The 21,500-nt window shown below is 38.6% G+C and overlaps 1 protein-coding gene and 1 long non-coding RNA gene across 10 annotated transcripts in view; both read left to right on the top strand.

Moving 5' to 3' along the window:
- The first annotated feature begins 1,486 nt into the window (after positions 1–1,486).
- On the top strand, positions 1,487–14,573 carry C1D (C1D nuclear receptor corepressor). Of its 9 annotated transcripts, none has more exons than XM_027453389.3 (6): positions 1,494–1,608; positions 1,925–2,088; positions 8,694–8,840; positions 10,192–10,258; positions 10,758–10,813; positions 13,389–14,573. In XM_027453389.3, the coding sequence occupies exons 3-6, from the start codon at positions 8,694–8,696 to the stop codon at positions 13,563–13,565; spliced, it is 447 nt and encodes a 148-aa protein (XP_027309190.1). In that variant the 5' UTR covers positions 1,494–1,608; positions 1,925–2,088; the 3' UTR covers positions 13,566–14,573. The 9 variants fall into 9 exon arrangements, with proteins under 9 accessions (XP_027309193.1, XP_027309190.1, XP_027309192.1 ...); XM_027453391.3 differs by having other exon boundaries at positions 1,925–2,078; XM_072035306.1 differs by having other exon boundaries at positions 1,543–1,608; positions 1,928–2,088.
- A 2,864-nt stretch (positions 14,574–17,437) lies between these two features.
- LOC106018859 (uncharacterized) overlaps positions 17,438–21,500 on the top strand; it is a 618,314-nt gene continuing 614,251 nt past the window's right edge. The window contains exons 1-2 of the long non-coding RNA XR_011807997.1: positions 17,438–18,535; positions 19,070–19,227. This is a non-coding gene — a long non-coding RNA (uncharacterized lncRNA). The remainder of the gene's footprint in view (positions 18,536–19,069; positions 19,228–21,500) is intronic.

A 21,500-nucleotide genomic window follows, 5' to 3' on the forward strand; every position in this document is an offset into this window, starting at 1 on the left:
ATGAGATATATCATAATAAAGGAGTAATTATGTTAACAATGCCTGTCATTTTGACTGTTTTGGCAAAAATATTTAGGATTGTTTTATGTTGTTTTGCGAATGATAGAGAAAAATCAATAATCATTCATAGTCCTCTCAAATGAAATGGCTTCCATTAAGTACTGGATGGCTGTATAGCTTTTCCTGGATAGATTTTTGTATAGATATCCACACATAAAATCATAATATACTTTCACGGTGACACCAACATAAAACAACTGAATTACATAAGCTGTATTCAATCATATTTTGGCTGGGATGAAGACAAACCCTTAACTCCTCATTCACTGCTCTGAAAAAAAAAAAGCATCACAGCCATTTTAGGCAGAAAACAAATATATGTACATATATACCTAGCAACCTTCTTAGTGAACTGCCTCTAGAAATTCCACGATCTATGGCACTGAAGTATACAAACTCTCGTTACTCAAATAAAAGCATAAATCTGTAGCAATTTGGAGGCAGTAGCAGATCTATAACGTGTGTAAACCACCAGAAGGCGACAAAGAGCCACACTGTATGACCGTGAAACACTCCAACCTGTACTGCATTAATGCTCTACGTGGTTATCCACAGACGGTTGAATCTGGACGTTGATCAGCATGTGTTGCATTTTCCTTTCATCTTGTAACTGAAAAAAAAAAAAAGCTTTAGGAAATACGACTCTGGCAGAAATGTCCTACCTAACATTTGGTAAATCAATTAGTCTATCGATCAACTTCCCTCTCTGTGCTTCCAAACCTGTGACACGTGAATACAAAGGCAGGAAGGAGTTAACATATGTCAAGTGTTCTGTGGTTCTTGTAGACACCTTGGCAGTCTGGAAGTGCAAACTTTTTATTTTTAGGAGTTCAGGTCTTGCTGTTTTTTTTGTTTGTTTGTTTGTTTTGTTTTGTTCACATTTATTTTATTGCATTTCTAAGCCTTATAAACTGAATCCCTCTTCAATTTACTTTTACACAGAGTGCACAGTTCTGTAGTTGTACTTGGAAAACTGGACAAGATAAAGGCATTAGGCTGTGTTTTTTAAGAAACGGTTATGAAATTCAGTGAGATGGGTTATACTCTTCTGGTGAGGGATGTGCAGGCAGTAGGGCTACCCCTCCTCACCCCAGTGTTTCCACTATCTGTGCGCATCCCCCATAAAATCAGAAGGTTCTTAAAGCATCCCTGTGTTTGCTACTTTCATAAGTAACGTTATATCTGAAAAAGCTGCACTTTCAGACATTTTGGTAGAAACCGCAAACTTAAAACCTCTAAATCTCCACGAGGACAAGGCGGTGACAAGACTTGTACAAGTACAACGCCTGAAGAGCTTTCGATACGCTTCCAACATTAGGGGAAAGACTGGTTTGGGCTCACACCAGCCTCATCAGAGCACGGAGCAGCAACCCAAACAATTAACAAGATGCTCACGTTTTCTGCAGGAGCCCCCTGAGGGCCGCCCCGCCCCGCCCCGCCCCGCCCCGCCCCGCCCCGCTCCCTCACAGGCGGGGCGCCAACGGCCGCCCCTCGCGCCCAACGGCCCCGGAGTGACGTCAGAGCCGCGCGACGGAGCCGCGCGCGGAGGTAAGAGCGGCAGCCCCGCCGGGGAGACCCCCTCCTTCCCCCCCCCTTCCCGCTCCGGGCCTGGCGCGCGGCGCGGCCGTTGGGCGGCCCTGAGGGGACGGCCCTGAGGGGGGCTTCGCGGGGTCCGTGAGGGCGTTTCGAGGCTAAATAACGTTAAAATTGCGCTGCCGGCGTTTGGGTAATTTGCAGAAATCCCACAGCCCGTTTTGACAGGCAGATTTCTAGTTGGTTCTTCACGTGCGCGCAGATGATCGGGTTTTTATATAAAACGCCGGCGTTTAGCAAAGGTTTGTTTCTTTGTTTTTAATAACATCAGTAGGAAATTGTGGGATATGTATGGGATGCAGTGCTGAGCAGAGAAAAGCAGGAAGTCCTCCAAATAAAGCAGGCTGCTGGAATAGTGCTGGTCACCACGTTTGCAGGCTGCAGAACCAGAGCTGGAGAAGGCAGCACAGAAAGAAGAAATAAAGGTGACTGAGGGTAAGAATGAGAGCGAGGCTTCGTATTGTTAACTTCAGAACTGATGCCAAAGGGATGTGGTAACGGACTAGGAAAGCTTTGAGGTTGTAGATTCTACTACGTTTGTCTGAGCTTCCTTTGCCCACTCCATTTGCTGTTCTCCATTCTTGGTGCAGGCCTGCTGTGGGTCATCCTGCTGGGCCTTGGGCTGCACACCGCATTTAGTTACCTCTTCACACAGGCAGTGTTCTTCTCACTCACTTGTATAAGCTCAATTTTTCTCTGCTGGAAAATTGTTTTGCTGGGTTCCTTTTTCCCTATATCCTCTATTCTCCCAGTTCTCTATTCTCCCTCCTGTGTCAGGCTATCGTGACTGCCATGCACTTTCTTCCTGTGTCAGGCCAGCGCGCATCTCTTCTCCGTCCTACAAAGATTTCTGATTTAATTCTCTCCTTGTGAAAACTCCATGTCCCCAGGTTAGTTTTCTGTATTATTCACTCACTTCAGTGATATTCTGCATATCCCTTTTCTTTGCTGATAGGGGTTGTTCTCCTTTTTGTCAGTTTATTAGTTATTAGTTAGTGTCTAGAGGAAACAAGTGGCAGCAAATTTTGGTAGCAGCACTAAACCCAATGGGTTGGAGCGTATGTCAGCTGCGGACTGGACGCTGGTTATTTTCGGAGAATTTTGGTTGGACAGAAGTATTGACTGCTGTCACAAACAAATTGGGTTACAGATAAATTGTCAGAGTGGTTCAGACTATGCAAGGGGACAGCATTTTGCTGTAGAAGTTCTTGAGAGGATCAGTGTGGCCAGAAGTATTTTTTAGAGACCACTTTAGACATTCAAATTTAACATCACGTTAAAGTCCCAGTCCTGAATTGGGCAGTGCTAAAATAGTCTGGAGTGTGAGAGCTCTTTGGAAAACCTCTCACTAGGAAGTGTTCTGGACATGCCTAAAGAAAGCTGTCTTTATCCTCGTACTTGCTGATGGGAGTACTGACAGGTTCGAGCTGAGCAAGAGCCAGTATATGCTGCATTTGTCCAGCAGAGGAAATGACCGTGTCATCGGCCTCGTGGAATCCAGGACAGCTGATGACACTCCACAGAGAATAAAAATGTTTTGGGAATCATACAGATCAAGTTGAAGGTTTATATCAAAGCTGCTTTCTGCGTATATAAGGGGCTGAAGTGAGTAAGGGCCAAGATGAGATTCCCCATTTCTCACATCATATCCCCCATGGGCTGAAGCGTTAAGGTTCACTTGCAACATTATCAAAATTTTGAGGAAAGGAATAGTCTTTTAAGACAGAGCAAAACAAACTTATTGGACCCTCTGAGGCTGAAGAAATTGGATCTCAGTGCTTTCAGCAAGAGCCTGATGGCTGTGAGCTGTTTAGCAGGTTTTTTTTTTTTGTGCACATTGGGACGTTGACTGGAGCCTGGCTTTGGAGGTGGGGTTGAAAATGATTGCTTGGTTGTTGCCCGTTTGTACTGTAGTGCAAGGGACATGTTGGAGAGCTCAAGTTGGGATATTTTTAAGGGGATCAAGATAAGCCTGTTGGTGCATACTTGGTATTTCATGGTAGGCTTAATTGCTTTTGCAATGGAAATCTTTCTTGCAAACAAGACTGTGAGTTGGCGTTTCAAGAGTGCTCTGACTACTTGTACTAAATGCACTCTCCAGCTGCCCCAAGCTGGCTTGAAGGCATCAGTGGCAAAACAGATCTGTGGACACGGTGATGACTAGCAGGTAACTAAGGAGTTGTTACGCTGCAATAATGCTGAGGAGTCTCTGTCACAGATCAGAGCCTATTGTACTTACAACTTTGCAAATAGAATGGGTATCTCTGTCCAAAATAAAATGGGTTTCTTTGCCCCAAAGAAGTTTGTAATCAAAGAACCTTGTTGTCATCTCTGGTAGATTTAAATTGAAATGCTTGTTCTGTGTTCCAAGTGCTTGGTCCTACAGCTGTGGCAGGGAACTCAGGTTAGAGCAGAAGGGACAGACTCTGCTGTGCTCACATATCACCTGCATTTGCTGCAGGTTGTGAGTCGGAACTCCAGAGAGGGAGGACACTCATTCTCCTGAGAGCTGGTGGAGATGGTTGATTGTACTGATGTTGCTAGTGCATTTAAGTTTGAAAGCATTTTAGCTACCCGGATCAAAAGGGTTTGGGTTTCTTTTGGTTTTCTTCATGTAGCCTGCAGATATTAATGAAAAGGAAGAAAGTCTCATCTGATTTTTGTTAGCTGAATGATCAAAAAAAAAAAAAAAAAAGATTGGAGCTCAATATGAAGATAAGGCCTTCTAGTGCTTAAAAAAACACGAGTTAACATGAAGTGTTGAGATGCAGTAGTAAATGCAAAGGATGCTGAATTACTTCTGTTTTTTGTTTGCTTGTTAGAAACTATTTCAGACATAATTTTTATCCTGAACATGCATTTTTAATTCCAGGTGAAAACCATGTGCGTGACACTAAAAGCATATTTTAATTCTATCTTTTGTGGATTCCTGTTACCACCTCGATCTATGCCTGTAGCTTCTGTTACCTTCACCATGCATCTTCAGTGAAATTTCTCACAGGTGTACCCAGGGCCTAATTAGGGTTTATATCTTTCAGTATGAGAGATACGATTTTGGTTTTGGGGTGGGCAGGAGGGAATGTGTGTTTTTTTTTTTTTTTTTTTAAGCCAGCTGGCAGTTGATTTCCAAGGCTTGTGCTTAAGCACCACATAAATTCAGAGAATATTCATAAAAGCCACCTGCAAATTATCCACAGTTCTACTTTTTCCTTTTCTTACCTTTGTGTGCCAGCCATGGTTGTGCTTTTCTTGAAAGGAGGAGTTTGCAGAGTTTTTTTTTCCTTCTCCTGGCAGATAAATATGGACATAGACAATTTTGCTAATTGCTTTGTGTGTAGTCATCTGCTTTTTTAGTTTAAAATTCCTTAATGCAGAATTTAATGCAGTTAGATCTTAGATCAATAGCCATGTTAGCACTGCAGCAAACTGCATTTAGTCATTTTTATATAGTCTGCAGAAGATGACATCTCTCTTGCTTTCCCCTTTTAATGTTTCTTTTATGTATTTCTTTTCCAGTGTTTCCATCCCTCCCCCTTCTGAACGCTGAGTGTATTCCTCACTGTTTATACTGTGTTAACGGGAGAGAAAACAAGATGTTCCTTGCTTTCTAAGTAGTTCACATAAATGTAGTCATGTTGGTGAATAAATGAGAATTACCACCTGTGAAAACTCATTTTCTGGCACTTCTTAATCAGACTTAAATACAATTAAACCCTTTTCATGAGAAAACTTGTTACTTTTGTGATTTAAATTTATTTTCTTCCTCAAGTACAGTATTTCTTCTAGCCTTTTTTCCCCCATAAACCACATGAGAGTTTTTGAGCTCAGGGTTAAAAGGGAGAGGTGTTTTGGCTAGATGTTATGAAGTCATGCCACGTTTTTAATCACTTCTGGTTTGCCTCAGTGTCCTTAATCAAGGTAGACCTTTTCTATTTTATGCTTATGGGTTGTGAACTTTCCTTTCTGTTCTCAAAATTAAAGATCTTATAAAGTACTATCATCACACAACTGCATTTATGCGTTCTGCATTATGTTATTACTTGATAATGAAAATACTTTCTTATCCATATTTCCCCGAGTTTTCCCCATTATTCAAATGTTTATTCAGCAAATATTTTCATTATCTTCACTTATCTTAATATTTGCACTATGTCTAATTTTTGAGGTCGGATCTCTGTGGCAAATAAAACACAGTTGAAATCCAACAAAGAAATCCTGTGCAGTAAACATCCACTTCAGGAACAGAATTAAATTCTGCTTCCTTGAAATGCATAGGGAAACACTTGTAGAGCTTTGAGGAAATCTTGTTTGTGGTTTAATCACTGAAACATAGCTATCGAGGGCAGCGTAGCCTTTACGCATGTTTACAGAGCCACTGATAGGTCTTAGTTCCTTGCATCTTTGGCTTTGTCATTCAGCAGGTGTGACTGTGCAGTCTGTGTGTTGATTTTGGCAGAAACACTTTCCGGTGTCCTTGTTTTCTGATGCAGTGTAAAGTTTGTTCTTGTTGATTTAATCCTCTCAAAACTATTTTAGGCTGTTGACTGCTGCTGTATTGTTGGCATGTGCCAACGCTGCAATGTATCCTGCTTAGAGATTAGTAATGCTGAAACAATAGTCTAATGAAAAGAGAGGAATCCTTACACAGCAGGAGGAACTTGCTCTAGTTCCCGTTGAAATGAACAGAAAACACAAGTCCAACAAACTCTTCCTTCTCCCAGGGCAGCAGGAGCAGACTCAGCCTGTGCGTGGTAGGCTTCATGGTAACATGCAGCCTTGTTCCATGGAAGGCTGAAGCAGTTTTTCCCTTTCTTTGCTAATTAAATGCCACTAAAATACATCACGTTACCAGGGCAGTTCTTTCTGATTCATGAGGCAGCAATCAGAGAAAAATGTATTTTGGGCTGCATCTGTTTTTTCCTTCTAACTTCCTGTAGTTTTTCTGCCTCATTCTTTACATCTAGCTTGGGATACTAAGAAGAATGTTGTGTATGTTACAGTGCCTGTTTGTCCACATAGCTGTGGTAAAAAAGCTGGGACTAGTTTTGGTGACATGCTCCTGCTGTAGGAGTTTGCTGTTTTTTTTTCTGTAGTTGCTGGTGCTGGATGGCCTGATAAAGGGAGAGAGAAAAGTTGGAATTTGTCAGTGTTTTCATGCATGTCTATAAAATTTAGACCATAGTAGATAAGGGATCGGAGAGAATGGCAAAGCCCCGTATATTGTTGTATCGGATTACACCTCTGTCCCTGTGTGCGTAAGTATAGTAACTGTGTGCTGACAGATAGCTTCTAACCAGGCTTAACTGTATCAGCAGCTGGGAGAGTCTAGTTCCTTCTGTAGCTTTGCATGTTTTTTGTGCTGTGTTTTAAGACTACAACACAGCAACAGAGACAGTGGACTCGCTCAGTCAGCATAAGAAGGGTGCAGGTAGCCAGGACAGAATGAAATGCAAACAATATTATGATAAAGGGCAGAAATAAGTGTATTGGTATCTTGCCTTTCTGTGACAGTATCTTGTCAGTTCAACTCAGCTTTCTTGCTCAGATATGCTGCAGGTGGCTGAAATGGTATTTAGATGGAGTGAGTTAAGTGCTGGGGTAGCGAGGGGACCTTCAACAAATTGTAACACTATACAAACTCTGACCAGGATGCAAAGTCATGCAGCAGAGTAGGATTATAATTCTAAACCGTGCAAATAACAGCAATGGAACTGGGCTCGTTAACTGGCTGATCATATGCTTGGCATCGCGCTGCTGTGGTTAAAAACAAGTTGTAGGCAAGCCTGAGTAAAATAGCTCCACGCTGTTTTTCCTCCCAATCTTTGTCCTGCTTGACCTCCAGCAGACAACATAAATAAAAAGAAACCTCTCTCACACAAACCAAGCTCCTGCCAGGAAAAGGGAAAGATCAAATCTTTAAAACAAACTCCAGCGATGTGACAGCTGTTTGCTGTTTCCTTGCTGTTTGCATAGGCTGTATGGCTTGGTGTTCATAGATCAAACTTGCAAAGTGCAGTTTCTCCAACTGATGCTCCCGCCCCCTGTACTCAGCAGCTGGCAGTGAGATTATCACACTGACCCCACGTAGAAGGGGCTACAGTGTTCCAGGTGCTCACGCTGTTCTTGATGCAGCCCAGCAAATGGGCAGGAAAATGATATATTTCATTTCTTTCCTTATAACATTTTTTAAAAAATCATTGCTCAATCAGTAGAAGCTGTAGAAAATAACACAGCTTTAAGTAACATCAACTCCCCAAGATAATAAGTGATTTATGATTAGAGAGGAATTAAAGATCTTGATCGTAAGCCAGCAGCCAGATGGCTTGGCAGTAGCCATGCCATGTTACCATGAATGCTGGGATCAAAAATGGAAAGCTCTGGGATTTTTCACATCCTTGCTGATCTCACAGTTGCTTTGCATAGATATGTCCTCAAGATTTGCAGCGTATTCTGAACTCAAAATGAGCTCAGCATCATTTACTGGTAGAGTTATATCGCAGATTATAATACCCCATCGAGAATTCCAAAAACAGGGTCTCCAAGAAGAGTTTCTTGGACCAAATCCTAAATTTAGGATTGGAAGATGTAACTGACCCTGACATAACTGGTGCTGGATAACTGCTCTGAGGCTGAAGTAATGTCTGTTCCTAAGATGGGTTGAAGCCCTGTCGCTGCTTTCTTAGTGCTCTGCCTGTTGCTTGGTGCAGCTCTCTATGTACCGTGATTTATGGAGCACTTTTTTTACGCAAGCAAATAATTTCTGTCACAGACCATAAAAGTTAAAAACTGGTTTAGGGCTGGTACAAGAACAGGTATTCCAGTCACGTCATTTGTAATGCTCCTTCATGCAGTTCTGCACATTGGTTGAGAGAGATCCCTGAAACCACAGGACCTTTAACTGTGTCAGCACTGATGTTACTTGCTAGAACTCTTCAGAAGATGTTTTTTGTAATGTTTAATGTATAAATGTTAACACTTTGTATTTTAAGAGTCTTTTTGAGTCTGTAGGGAGGATTATTAGTTTTGTTTCTTTTTTCCAGATGGAAACGTCAGAAGATGATATTAACGCAGAAGAATACCCCACTGAAATTCATGATTATCTTACAACATTTGAAAAATCTCTTAGTTCTGTAGATGAGATGCTGAAGACAATGATGTCTGTTCCTAGAAGTGAGCTTCTCTACAAGGTAAATCATCTTCCTTTTGACAGCCTTTCTGTTATTAAAACGGGAGTAGTTTGGAACCTGAACTGAATAAAAGGGTCTGTTTGGCTAGCCATTGTACAGACAAATAACAAATATGACACTTCTTACCGTAATGTTTGAAACTCACATTGCTAAGGTACCCAGAGGGTGTTACAAATGAAGCAATGAAATATATGTTCTTCTAAGGTAAAAAGTGATGATCCTACCAGCAAATCGTTTAGGTGAAGGGCATTCCACCTTATTCCTGACCTTCCTGAAAGCGCATGCTAGTCTTCTGGACTGGAGAGCTCACTAACAGTTGACTGAGACCTTTTTGCTACAAACTTTGTGGAACTTGGTTAATACAGAAGGATGCAAAGATGATTTGGCAACATTGAGAATTGATCTTCTGATTCCAGAAGTTCAGACTTGCAGAATCTGATGCTTGAAAAACTGAGCTATCTCTAGCTGTGTTATAAGCACAAGTCTGAAAAATTTGTGTTGTTTCATCAGGATACAAAGGTAGAGGAAGGTACTGCTTGAAGACCTCATACAAGCCTGCCTTTTAACATTTAAGATCTAACATGTAACTTCCTTTTTTTTTTTTTTTTTTTTTTTTTTTTTTAAGGCAAGAAAAAGCTAACATGTGAGGGAACTTCTTTATTCTCTGAGGATATATATTTATTCTAACATAAATAAATGAAGAAAATGGTCTTGACAACACCAATCTTTTGACAGTATCCATGTTGGAACTAGTGAGCTGTACAATGATCTTATCAGAGTTTCTGGAAATCCTATAGGACTAAAACAGTAAATTGACTTTGACAGTTGGATGGGGAAAAAAAAAAAACACAACTCATTACCTTTATTCTTCCTTTGCTGTGCAGCCCTAAGTATTCCAGCATGCATTGAACACAGTCTAACATGTGTAGTGTTAATGTTCATACTTGCATTTGAGCTTCAGCAATCTTAAGAGGTTATTTTTAATTCCAGTGGTAGCAGAAACTATTTTGAATTAAGTTTCTGTGGAAAAAATAGGGACTTTCCCTGACTATGGGAACAATAGTCTGAGCTATGTGCTAATCGATTTTGTGCTTCTGGCTATCTGGGATTGTGGCATTTAATATCGAACTGGAAAAATGGTGTGAATACTTGAAGAGGAGGGAATGGTTCTGTGATGGCAGGAAAGTAGGCTTGGATATGTTCTTAGTGAACTTGTGTTTGTTTGGTTTTTTTTTTTTTTTGAAGTGCTCATTCAGTGTATATGAATGCATTCCTATACAATTATAAAATGGGAATATTACTAAAATCTGTGCACATCTTGTTTAATGTGTAATTTTTTTTTTCATTCTAGTTAGAGCCTCTTGAGCAAGCAAAGCTGGATTTGGTTTCAGCATACACATTAAATTCAATGTTTTGGGGTAAGTATATGATAGGAAATAGTTCAAACGATCACCATTTGAACATTTCTAGACAGCTGCAAACATTAAATAACCATATTTCACAGCCAAATAATTAGAAACTAGTAATTACCCTGAGGACCCAAATTACTGCCATTCTTGGGGTAAATGATGTTGAAACTCCAAATCAAAAATTGCTAATTACAAAGGCTGACTTTGTACATGCATGAAGATCTTTGTGCCTTTTTTTCCTGTTATTGGCAACCTTTTCAGTCCTTCTTGAAAGGACAAGGTTTAACCACGCTATGTATTTTTATTTATTTATTATATATATTATTATATATATATGCATTTTTAAACTGCAATATTTCATGACCGTAGTGCATCAGATACTTAACCATACAGTTAACACTAAGGTTAATAGTTTTATGTGGAAACTACACTTCCCTATATAACCAATTGATTGGGCCCTTGGTCATCACAGCCTTCCATTTCAAAAAAATGTGTTTTCTTCTTGTAGTATACTTGGCTACTCAGGGAATCAATCCAAAGGAACATCCAGTGAAACAAGAACTGGTAAGATTCTTACGATGCATGCGTTGCCATACTTTACTTTCCCAGGACAGTTAACTCACACAGAAATAAATGTATATTTAAAATCTATGTTTAAAATTGGTATGTTGCCATAATAGTGCACACATGCTACATAGTGTTACATCATTGCCTGTTCATATGCCCTGCTGGGTTCTCTAAATTAAGGAAGTCATATTTTCAGTTCCCAACAATACAGTTTAAAGCATTGCTGTAGAGCCTGCTGAAATAAGAACAAGATGAACAGTGTCATCATCTTATTTGTTCCCCACCTTTGTTTTGAGAATTGAATTCTGAACAGAATAGCTTTTCACTTGTATCTGTTAAATGGAAAAATGTTACATGTCTGATAATAATTTATCACTTCCAATATGGCATTTTTTTCTTATAAATACTTGGAATCATGTTAATCTCTGAGGCTGCCTTTTCTTGCTTTTGTGTGACTCTGAAAGTATAGTGTGGTTGATTTACTAGCAGAGACGGGAAAGAGCCCCCCCCTTCCAAGTCCTCCATTAATTCATTTTCTCAGCAGTAAAGAATCTAGTTCAGCAACAAAGCTAAAAGCTTTTTTGGCACCAGTTGTATGTGTATTGTCCAGTAACTCTGCATTAGTGACATATTTACAACCTATAATAAATCTTTTAGGTTTGTCTCTATATTCCATTTAGATGCATGACTACAGTATAGAAACCCTGGTATCTTGGAAATTCTGCTGACTTAAAAAAAAAAAATCAAATCATTTAGCGTGAAGAAAAAAAAATAGAAATCAAAACTTACAGCTACACATTTTAATTCCTGTATAAATGAAAACATTAAATCTGGGCAATTGTCATATACTTAGATTAAATGTAATCCTTACGTAACCTGGGCAATGGAAGATAGGACTGAAAAATGTGGAAGGCTGAATAGCAATACTTCTATTTTTAATTTTGTGAGATTTTCAGTAGTCTAGACCATATCATATTAAAAAATGGATCAGTTAATATTTCATGAGCTTTCAATCAGTTTCTTGTTCCTCCTATATTATATAGCGTCTGAATATTGCGTTAATTTAGCTATACTAAAAATAAATTGTAACTCTTCTGCTGTGGATATTTTATGCTGGTATTTTACTTCACAATTGCCAGTCATTTTAACTTGAAGAATGAGTGAATTATCATAGGCTAGATTCTTATCCAGGTTTCTTTTCCTTTTACAAGTATGAAGGTGAATGAATGTGCTTTCCTTCCTTTCAAGAGCATTGTAATGTTCTTATTTGTGTGGAAAGGGAGTAAAAAAAGACTGTTCTGTCATGATTGTTTTGCTTTTAGAATTGCTCCTTCTGTATATACAGAGAGTACGCTGGAATTCAAACGATATTAATAAAGCTCACATTCAAGCTATCAGAGTTCATTTCTTTTGCCACTTTGACATCTGTCAGCTCCTTCTTCCCATGCCGATACACGTAGGCTTGCCACCTGTTCTCATTCGCCATATCAGTCACCAAAGAAATACTGCAGTCTGTCATGATTTCAGGCTCTGTAAGGCTGTCTTCATTAAAGCTAGGTTTTTGGTACAGAAAGAGTGTCCAACTTTTTGACAAATCATTTGCTTGTATGGGTCACTGAAGGACTGAAAATCAGTTTTGTAGTGTAGATTTTGTAACTTACGTTCCTGATTAAAAAGGCTATCAATGGCTGTGTGGGTTATCAGCATGTGTTTAGTTATCAGTATCCTTCTATTAATCCACACTTGCATATTACTTTACCTGACACATGAATTGGATGTGCTTTACACACATATTACTGTTGTTTATTGTTTGTTCAGTAATACCTAAAGGCCCTCAAGTTCAAGGCCATAATTGGACTAAACATCTAAATGTGAAACCTGTCAGCCAAGTTATGTATTTTACAGAATCAGTGTAAATGTCCCCTCTACTTAGTGGAGAGAAGCAGGCACTTCAGAGGGTGATTCCTGTCTTAAAGAGTTTTAATTACACCCTCAGAGTACCTTTGTTTATCGATCACGGAACTGGCTGAGGATGACTTGATACATAGATTATTAAATTGGGACGTGGCTGAATTGGAGCCATGCTTTGTTTAAAAAAGCGCAGACACTAAATTGTTATGATAGACTAAGGATGACAAGAAAGGAAAGTATTCCCTCGCTTTATGGAATGACAGTGGAAACAGACTTTTTAGTTATTTATGGTCATGAAAGAAACCTCTGGTACAGCTGGAAATCATGGGCCAAATTCCTAATCACGTTCAGTATCTTGTGTTTTAACTTTGCAAGATAAATAAAATTCTGTTGTCTCACTGTAAAATTGTAGTATTTCATGTTCACTTGGTGATGGGTGTCAGGCAAATATTCGTACAGTAGATATCTGTGATGGAAAATCAGCTAAAAGGGAAGCCTGAAGTTTGCAAAGAGTCTGATATATGTTTAGAAGATGTGATTTTTTTCTGTGTATTACGGTCACAGAAGTATGCCATGTGGAGTGCTTCTACTCATTGATTTTACTTTAGCAGCAATCTTGAAAGAATGGTGTGAAATGTGTGTTGTTTTTTTTTTTTTCTAGGAGAGAATAAGAACATATATGAACAAGGTCAAAGAAATAGCAGACAAGAAAAAGGCATCTAAACTTGATAAAGGAGCAGCTTCCAGATTTGTAAGAAATGCACTGTGGGAACCAAGCCCTGAAAATGAACGTACCTCCAAAACTCCTGCTAAAGGAAAAAAGAGAAAGATGGACTAATTTTTTATAATATAATAAATCCTTATATAATCAGAGACTCCTAGAATTACTGAAATGTGGTTTGTAAGCTATATGAGTTTAACAGAAGTGCTATATAGCAACATTTTGATGAAGTTATACTTTAAAAAAATAAATAAATAATAATTATCCGGATTGTATTTTGTCTAGAAGTTATCACTGAAGTAATCACATTATATGTACATCTGATGTATCAAACGTGCCATTTGATGCTAGAGAAGTAACATTTCATTATTCAAATGATGATGACCTGACATAAACTTGCTGGTAATGGATACAAGTGTTGTTTTCACACAGAATCACAGAATTTCTAGGTTGGAAGAGACCTCAACATCATCGAGTCCAACCTCTGACCTAACGCTAACAGTCCCCACTAAACCATACCCCTAAGCTCTACATCTAAACGTCTTTTAAAGACTTCCAGGGATGGTGACTCCACCACTTCCCTGGGCAGCCTGTTCCAGTGTCTAACAACCCTTTCGGTAAAGAAGTTCTTCCTAACATCCAACCTAAAACTCCCCTGGCGCAACTTAAGCCCATTCCCCCTCGTCCTGTCACCAGTCACATGGGAGAACAGGCCAACCCCCACCTTGCTACAGCCTCCTTTGAGGTATCTGTAGAGAGCGATAAGGTCGCCCCTGAGCCTCCTCTTCTCCAGGCTGAACAAGCCCAGCTCCTTCAGCTGCTCCTCGTAGGACTTGTTCTCCAGCCCCCTCACCAGCTTCGTCGCCCTTCTCTGGACCCGCTCAAGCACCTCGATGTCCTTGTAGCGAGGGGCCCAAAACTGAACGCAGTACTTGAGGTGTGGCCTCACCAGAGCCAAGTACAGGGGGACGATCACCTCCCTAGCCCTGCTGGTCACACTGTTTCTTATGCAAGCCAGGATGCTGTTTTGTTATAATACTTAAGAATTATCTTTTTTTACTGCTGAATGATTGACACTTTTTATATGTATTTAATTTCCTGAATATTAAAACTAGTCTCAAATGATGCTGTCCAGTTTGTGGTGTTTATGTTAATTAAAAAAAAGTTTACTTTCCCACTGTCAATTGTGTGAAATGCTGCATTCATAGTGTATGTAAGGTTTATTCACTGTGTTAAACTGTTTCCTTTTCAGCTTCTGGACTTGAATTTGTGCCATATTCCTTTACTTCTGTTGCCTCTGAGGAAACTGATCTTCAAGGGCTATAAGCAAAGAGTCTGAATTCCATGCTAAGCCCCTGTGTCAGTCAATAGAAAAAAAAAAAACATAACCCAAGAAGGTTCTTTGTAGGGGCTGAACAAAGGAGCAGCCAGGGGACAGCTATTAGGAAATAGCACAGGCAGGAACTTGATTGGAATTTTGTCTGCAGCGCTCATCTCTCACTGCTGACACAGAGAAATGTGCTGTGAGGTGGTAGGAGTGTGGTCATTCATTGCTATTTCTCAGATCTTCAGTGGGGAAAGCATTCTCTGGTACAGTTCAAACTACTCTTCTGCCTTGCAAACTATTTGTTTCCCTCAGATAAATCCAGTACACCTATAGTACTGCAAGCTGGATGATTTACAATTGATGACTGTGGTCCTTAGAGTCGTACTGCATCGTGCAATGCAGAATCAGGACTAATTTGAATGAGGTGCTAAAATGAAGGTTCTCTTGTCATTGAATATCTGATAATAAATATTTAAAAGATTATCAAGTTTAATAAACTCAATTGTGTGTTGTAGAAACTTTTTCAGTGACTAATATGAATTTACATGTTTTTGTTTGTAATAAAATCTTTGAATAAATAGCACTTCCTTCAATCTGGTTAAAGCAATCTAAAGAGAATTTGCTTATATAGATGCTCACGCAGGCACCTAACTGCAACCTTCTAATCTACGGGACTACTTGTGCATATACGTGTCAAAGCCCCGTAAAGGTTTGCCAGCTGAAAGCTAAAATTGAGACTGTTTGGTTTCTACAGGTTAATGTCAGAGTTATGCAAAATAAGAGCGCTGTTAGACTCATGAGTCTTCTGTTGTGATTAAAGCTAAAAATGTGAAAGACTCCAAGTGTGTTCTCAACAAAGACAGCAATACTCATGTAAAGCAGCTCTTCTCTTGGTGTGTTCAGATAGGTTTGGGCAATTTATTTGGAAATCTGTCCTGTTCTGCAACCCTTTTGAACTTACTGCTGCAAATGGTGGCTGTAGAATATAATCAGAATTCTGAACTTGTGTGGGTGTAGATACTTTCATATGCAAAGCATGAGTTTCAAAATGTCAATCTCAAACACAGTTAATGTTTTTTGTTTTTCTTTTTCTAATTTAGAGGACAGATTTCCTATGAACTAATTAGTAATAAAACAGAAGTGGTATAAAGTGGCACAAGCCACAAGCACTATAATACAGAGATTTTTCTGGGAGATGGTGTCTTCTACTTTGGCACGCTGTCTTGAGGAAACAGGTAGATCAGTATGTATTTATGCACAATGCTGTTAATTAAAAGGGACTGAAGGACGTTTCCATTACATGATTTTCCTCTTAAGCTTCTCAATTACAGTTATTCTTTTAAAAGGTTAATTTCTGAAAAGGATCATAATTCAGTGTCCAGTGAAGTACACAGCTTTCATTGTTAAATGTTTAAATAAGAATAATGCAAGGATATTAGCTAAGAGTTACTGAGGTAGCAATCTGTCTGGTATAATTAATTATTATACAGGTAGCTGGCATTTGTGATAAGCCAGTTTATATACATGTGACAAATGCAGCTCTGTAAATGCTTTAGGCTTGTATGGATATTCTGGTGACAAAGCCTGTGTTTGTGGCATTTCCAATGCAAAGAAAACAACCCCTGCAAACGGAGGAGCATCACCATGGTCCTGTTACTGACTCTTGGCCTTAGTAGAAAGAGGCTTGAAATACACGAGCATGAATGCCAAGTATTTTTATCTATCACTGAAATGATCCTAGGAACATCTGAACTTCAGGATATGCATTTAATTTTACACATCTCAAATATGAAATGACAAAACAGAGTCTGTGTGCATGAACGGATGTGAGCCTTAGTTTGTAGAATGGGTCTGAAAAGGCCTGAAAATCTAGGAAAATATCTGGGAGATTTCTAGTCCCGTTGCTTTATGTGCGGAATATGGTGCAGAAATGCCAATTCTGCACTGGTTAATGCAAATGTACAGCATTGCTATTATAAGTTACTGGTACTAAGTATTAATGAACTTAAGGTATTTAAAGAGAGCATTAAGGTACACGTGACACCTCCCTGCTCTATCTTGGTTTTGCTACTGCAAGTACATTAAAGCTTAAAACTGCTGCTTCTGAGAATGTTTTTAACCAATGCAATGAGAAAAATAGGTAAAAATCTTAATTTACGTTACAGATCTGTACGTAGTTGGACTAACCAGAGGCTGATCAATGATGTCAAACTTAGATGGGTTTATGTTCGAGTTTCAAGTTAAAAGTTTAAATAGTATTTACTTTTTAAAGTTACATCTGTGTTTTGATATGTGCATTTAATATGTTAGCTGCTGGTCTTTGGACTTTTCTTGCTTTCTAGTCTTTGCCACAATAAAGCGATGATATTGCTAAGAGAAGTTAGCAGCTATGACTAGAATTTGATAGAAGGTCACTTGGGGAATTTTCTAAGCTTACCAAAGGAAACCTAGAAAAATGAAAATGCAACTCAAGATTTTAAGCCACACTAGTGTTAGCATTAAATAACTGCATTTAAATAAACAGCACTTGGGGGCTTCCATGGAAGCTGTGTGCATGACCTAATTTGGAGGTCATTAGATGGTAATTGATTTAATCTGCTTTGAAGTCAGTGGGAGAATTTCCACTGACATTAAAGAACTTTGGTCCTTGAATAAGTGTGGCTTCACTGAACTGCTGCAGTTGGACATGAAAAGTAAATTATTCAGTTATCAAATCTATGGCTTGGGACTTCATAGTAGGTGGCTGGCCCACTACTCAAAGTGTTTTTTTTTCAGCCTAATTATCTTCTTATTTGCATCTTTAAGTGGCTAATGAGAGAGCCTTTCCCCTCTCCCCCACACCTGTGCTTCTCAGAAAAATATTGCAGGGAGAAAACTCCAAGTCATCAACTGTCACAGCCATGTAAAGAGATTTTTACCAGAACTAAACAGAAGTTAGACTGTAGAAACTATCCCCAGCCATGTGAAGTTGCTGCAGATCTGTTCCAAGAAAATAGCTCTTGATCTTCCTCGAAGACAGTAAAACAGCTTACGGCGACTACAAACAAACGAGGAATCTTACTAGAAATTTAATTCCCATTGTTATAAACGTTTGTCATGAATTGGGAAGTCAACATATCACTGGTGTTCATTTCTATTCCTTCAGTATTTTTATTATTGGAGAACTACATCCTCAAGAGCGAATGTTTTATGTCATCCTAATTTCTCCTGGTCGTAAAAATCAATACTAGCATAAAGCCTTGTCAAAAAGTATTAATGTTACAGTTTCATTGGAAATCTCCTCAGAACGTAGTTATCTGGAATGATAAAAGCTGAAGAAGGATCAAATTACCTTGGAAACTTAACTACACAAATAAACTAAATTCTTAAGTATAACTTTCTGAATTCTTCAGGATTAAGAATTTCCTTGGAATTAAGAGGGAGACCAAATTCTATTCTTTAAACTGTGGGGCTGGGACCATTACAAATGTAAAGAAAAATCTTGGTTTTCATAGTAAATATCATGGGCCGGGGGTTGATGAGGATTTGGTTCTGCAATCCCAGAAGAGTTGTGGTTCACCTGGATGAAGGTTTCTGTCAGCTGCTGACCAGCTGCTTTAGAGAGCTGAGGTGTAAGGGAACAACAGCACACCATGTTTATGTAAATTGGAAGTTGGAAGAAAAATTAACTTCAGCTGAACATTTTAGTGATATCCAAATCAGAATATCATTGGAGAAGTGACCATGAGACTTTGCAGAGATGTTCTGCTTCTTCAGCAAAGTAAGTCTGGCAAACTTAAAGCCAAAGATACTTTCCAATTTAGAGACAAAATAATTTAAATTGGTTGCAGCCCAAATGTGGACAGGTTATGCCTTTGTCATAATGTACAGATCTGAAAAGGGGCAATTGTTAAAAAAAAAAAAACTGCACATGTACATTTCTTAAAAGTTTAATTGGCAGTGATTAAAAAAAAAAAAAGTTAGGCTACAGCAATTTAAAGGAAAGAATATATAAAGTAAATAATGTGATTTGTCATTTTAGAATTAGCTGTCACGTATTAGGAAAAAATGCATTAAGGTTCTGCAGTGTGACACCATCATTTTTCTTTTTGCTTGTTTGCTTTGAGTGATAATACCTCGCATTGAGTTCCAGAGTATCTATATGAATGCTTTTGTCTTGCAGATCACTCTTACCATCCTCAGCATTTGTGTTTGTCTTTTTTTCCACTTCTGCTTTCCAATATGATTTGTTCGTAATATTTTACTGATAGACCTAATAACTTGCCTTTTTGCTGACTTTTAACCTTCCCTTTAGGAGAAAATTACAGACCTATGGAATACTTAGTGCTGGTGATCTAAGAAGCAGACCTTGAATGGCTCAGTTTTCATCAGCTGTACCAAAGGGAAAAGAGAGAAGGCTTGTTTTTACTACTAAGCTGAGTGAATATGGCGTGGAAATCTTGTAATGGCAAGGTATCAATTTTGTAAAGTGATATATTTCAGAGGGGATACTAAATTTGACTGTGAATAAAAAGCTTTATAAATGGAACATTTAAGAGGCTATCTTTTACTTTTCAGTGTAGGGTTGCCTTGAAATGCATCATTTCAATTTGGCAGTCCCAGCAAATGGATGGAAGCAATTCAGTATGATAATTCAGTATTGCCAAGAGGCTTCTTCTCTGTCTAGTGTGGACACATTCCATGGAGGAATTTAAAGCCTATATTAAGTTATAGAAAATGGGTCTCACTCTGTTCCAGATTTACACCAAGACAATCTTGATTTCTAAGGTACCTAGAGTGGCTATCTGTAGGGTACATCAACAAAATCACTTCCAAGGTAAGGATCACATGAAATTCGTGAAACATCTTGCACAACAATGATTCAGAATAGGCAGAAAAAGAAATAGAGTCTAGCTGGGCTTGCAAATGAACTCTGTTAAAGGAGCAACTCTAAGGGCAAATTTTAGCAGTGTTTTACCAGCACAGTCTGTTAAAGTAAATAAGCAGTTGCTGAGTTGAACAAGTAAACTTGCCTGGAAAGCAGTAGTATTTGATATCCTCTCATTTGATATGAATGATCGTTTTCATGAAGATGTTTCAGATTTTATTTTCTTCTGTCTTCTAGAATGTTTATTTTTTCTTCATCATTTCAGTGGTTTTGGCCTTGTGGGAACAAATTTATTGTTGTTTGAAGGCACAAAGTTACTGTCCCTATTATTAAAAGGTGAGAAGGAGAGATGCCTAGTAACAAACGTCATTAAGCTGGACAGCATAAACAATCTTTTAAATTTGTTGCCCTGGGCTAACAAACCTACTCCCCAACTCGCACACAAGACCAAACATGTTTTCTCGTGCAATGTTTCCATGGAGAGAACATTTCCTCAAGGCAGTAAATCTCACGAGGTGCTGTGTCTGTGTATGTACACAGTACACATCCACCTGCATGTTACGCATCTCCTGAATGGCAAACAGGTCTCTCAGCGTGTATCAGAATCAAAAGTGTGTATTATTAATGAAATGCTACTGTTGGTGATTGGGTGTAACATCATAGGCTCTATTCCTTTAAGTCACCTCAACTCGATTTAGTTAGAGCCAGAGCAGTAAAACTCCAGCAAAAAAGAACTGAATTTGGTTTTATGAAGGTATGCATGTCTATATGTATTGTATAGCAAAAACAGCACTAAAATCTAGCTGATTTTAAGTCTCTGATTTCCAGTGAAGTTTGTCTGTTAGTTAAAGGCTGCTTCCTTGATGAAGAGACAGAGTTTGTTAAGCTTTGTTTGTCTTTTATTATGTAGAGGGCTTACCACTCCTACTTACACAGAGTGCCTCAACTCTGTATTATAATGACCTGTTTCCAGTCTTATATAATTTAGCCAGCTTTAAGTTATTTGTATTGTTTGGTCTGTGTCATGGCTGTTTTGTGTGCCTTTTTTTTTTCTTTTTTTCATTTTTTTTTCCTGGAAAGGTTGAACAGTTACTCTTACAGTTGTGCTCAAAAACGTGGTTATTTAAGTATAGGTTGCATTGCCAATGTTAGCTAAAACTTCTGTGTTTTTCTCCAGGCTGTAACTTTATTTCCTTGAGGTAAAAAAATAAAATAAAATTGTCAGGAGGTTAAAGAGAAAAGTTATCCCAGTGAAAATCTATCCAGATTAGAGCTCTAGAGAAACCTCAGAAAATGACACAGTAGAAATTGGCTCGAAATTTGCATGTGTTCCAGCTTTCCCATGGTCATTGGCATTAATGAGCCCCCAGCACAGTTTTGAGGCCACAAACAGCTTTGAGAAGAATATGGGCTCTACAGTTAAATTCCAATTTATCTCAGATAATGACAGGGCTCTGTAACATCCTGTATTTGCAGAACTGCAGATCTTGAACAACTCTGCAACAGCACTGTGTTAATGTAGCTTTATTCAGATTTCAAAAAGAAATAATGTAGACAAATGATGCTTTCCTATGCATCTGTTTAATTTACATTAAGATCACACTGGAGTTCGTATCAATTTAACTAAATGAAATTCATTCACACGTCACCTTCCTAAGATATAACTCCAGTGAAAGTGTACTTCTTTTCAAAGTTTAACTATGATAAATGTATTAAAAATCTGAAACATGAGTATTCTGTCACAACTTGAAAAATAACAAAAAGAAACTTTACTGTTGTTAGACTTTTTTAAAAAAAAAAAAAAAAAAAGATTAAAAAAAAAAAAGACTTTTTTAAAAAAGACTCTGAAGCCAATCCA

The sequence above is a fragment of the Anas platyrhynchos genome, chromosome 3, assembly GCF_047663525.1.
Source record: "Anas platyrhynchos isolate ZD024472 breed Pekin duck chromosome 3, IASCAAS_PekinDuck_T2T, whole genome shotgun sequence".
NCBI lineage: Eukaryota > Metazoa > Chordata > Aves > Anseriformes > Anatidae > Anas > Anas platyrhynchos.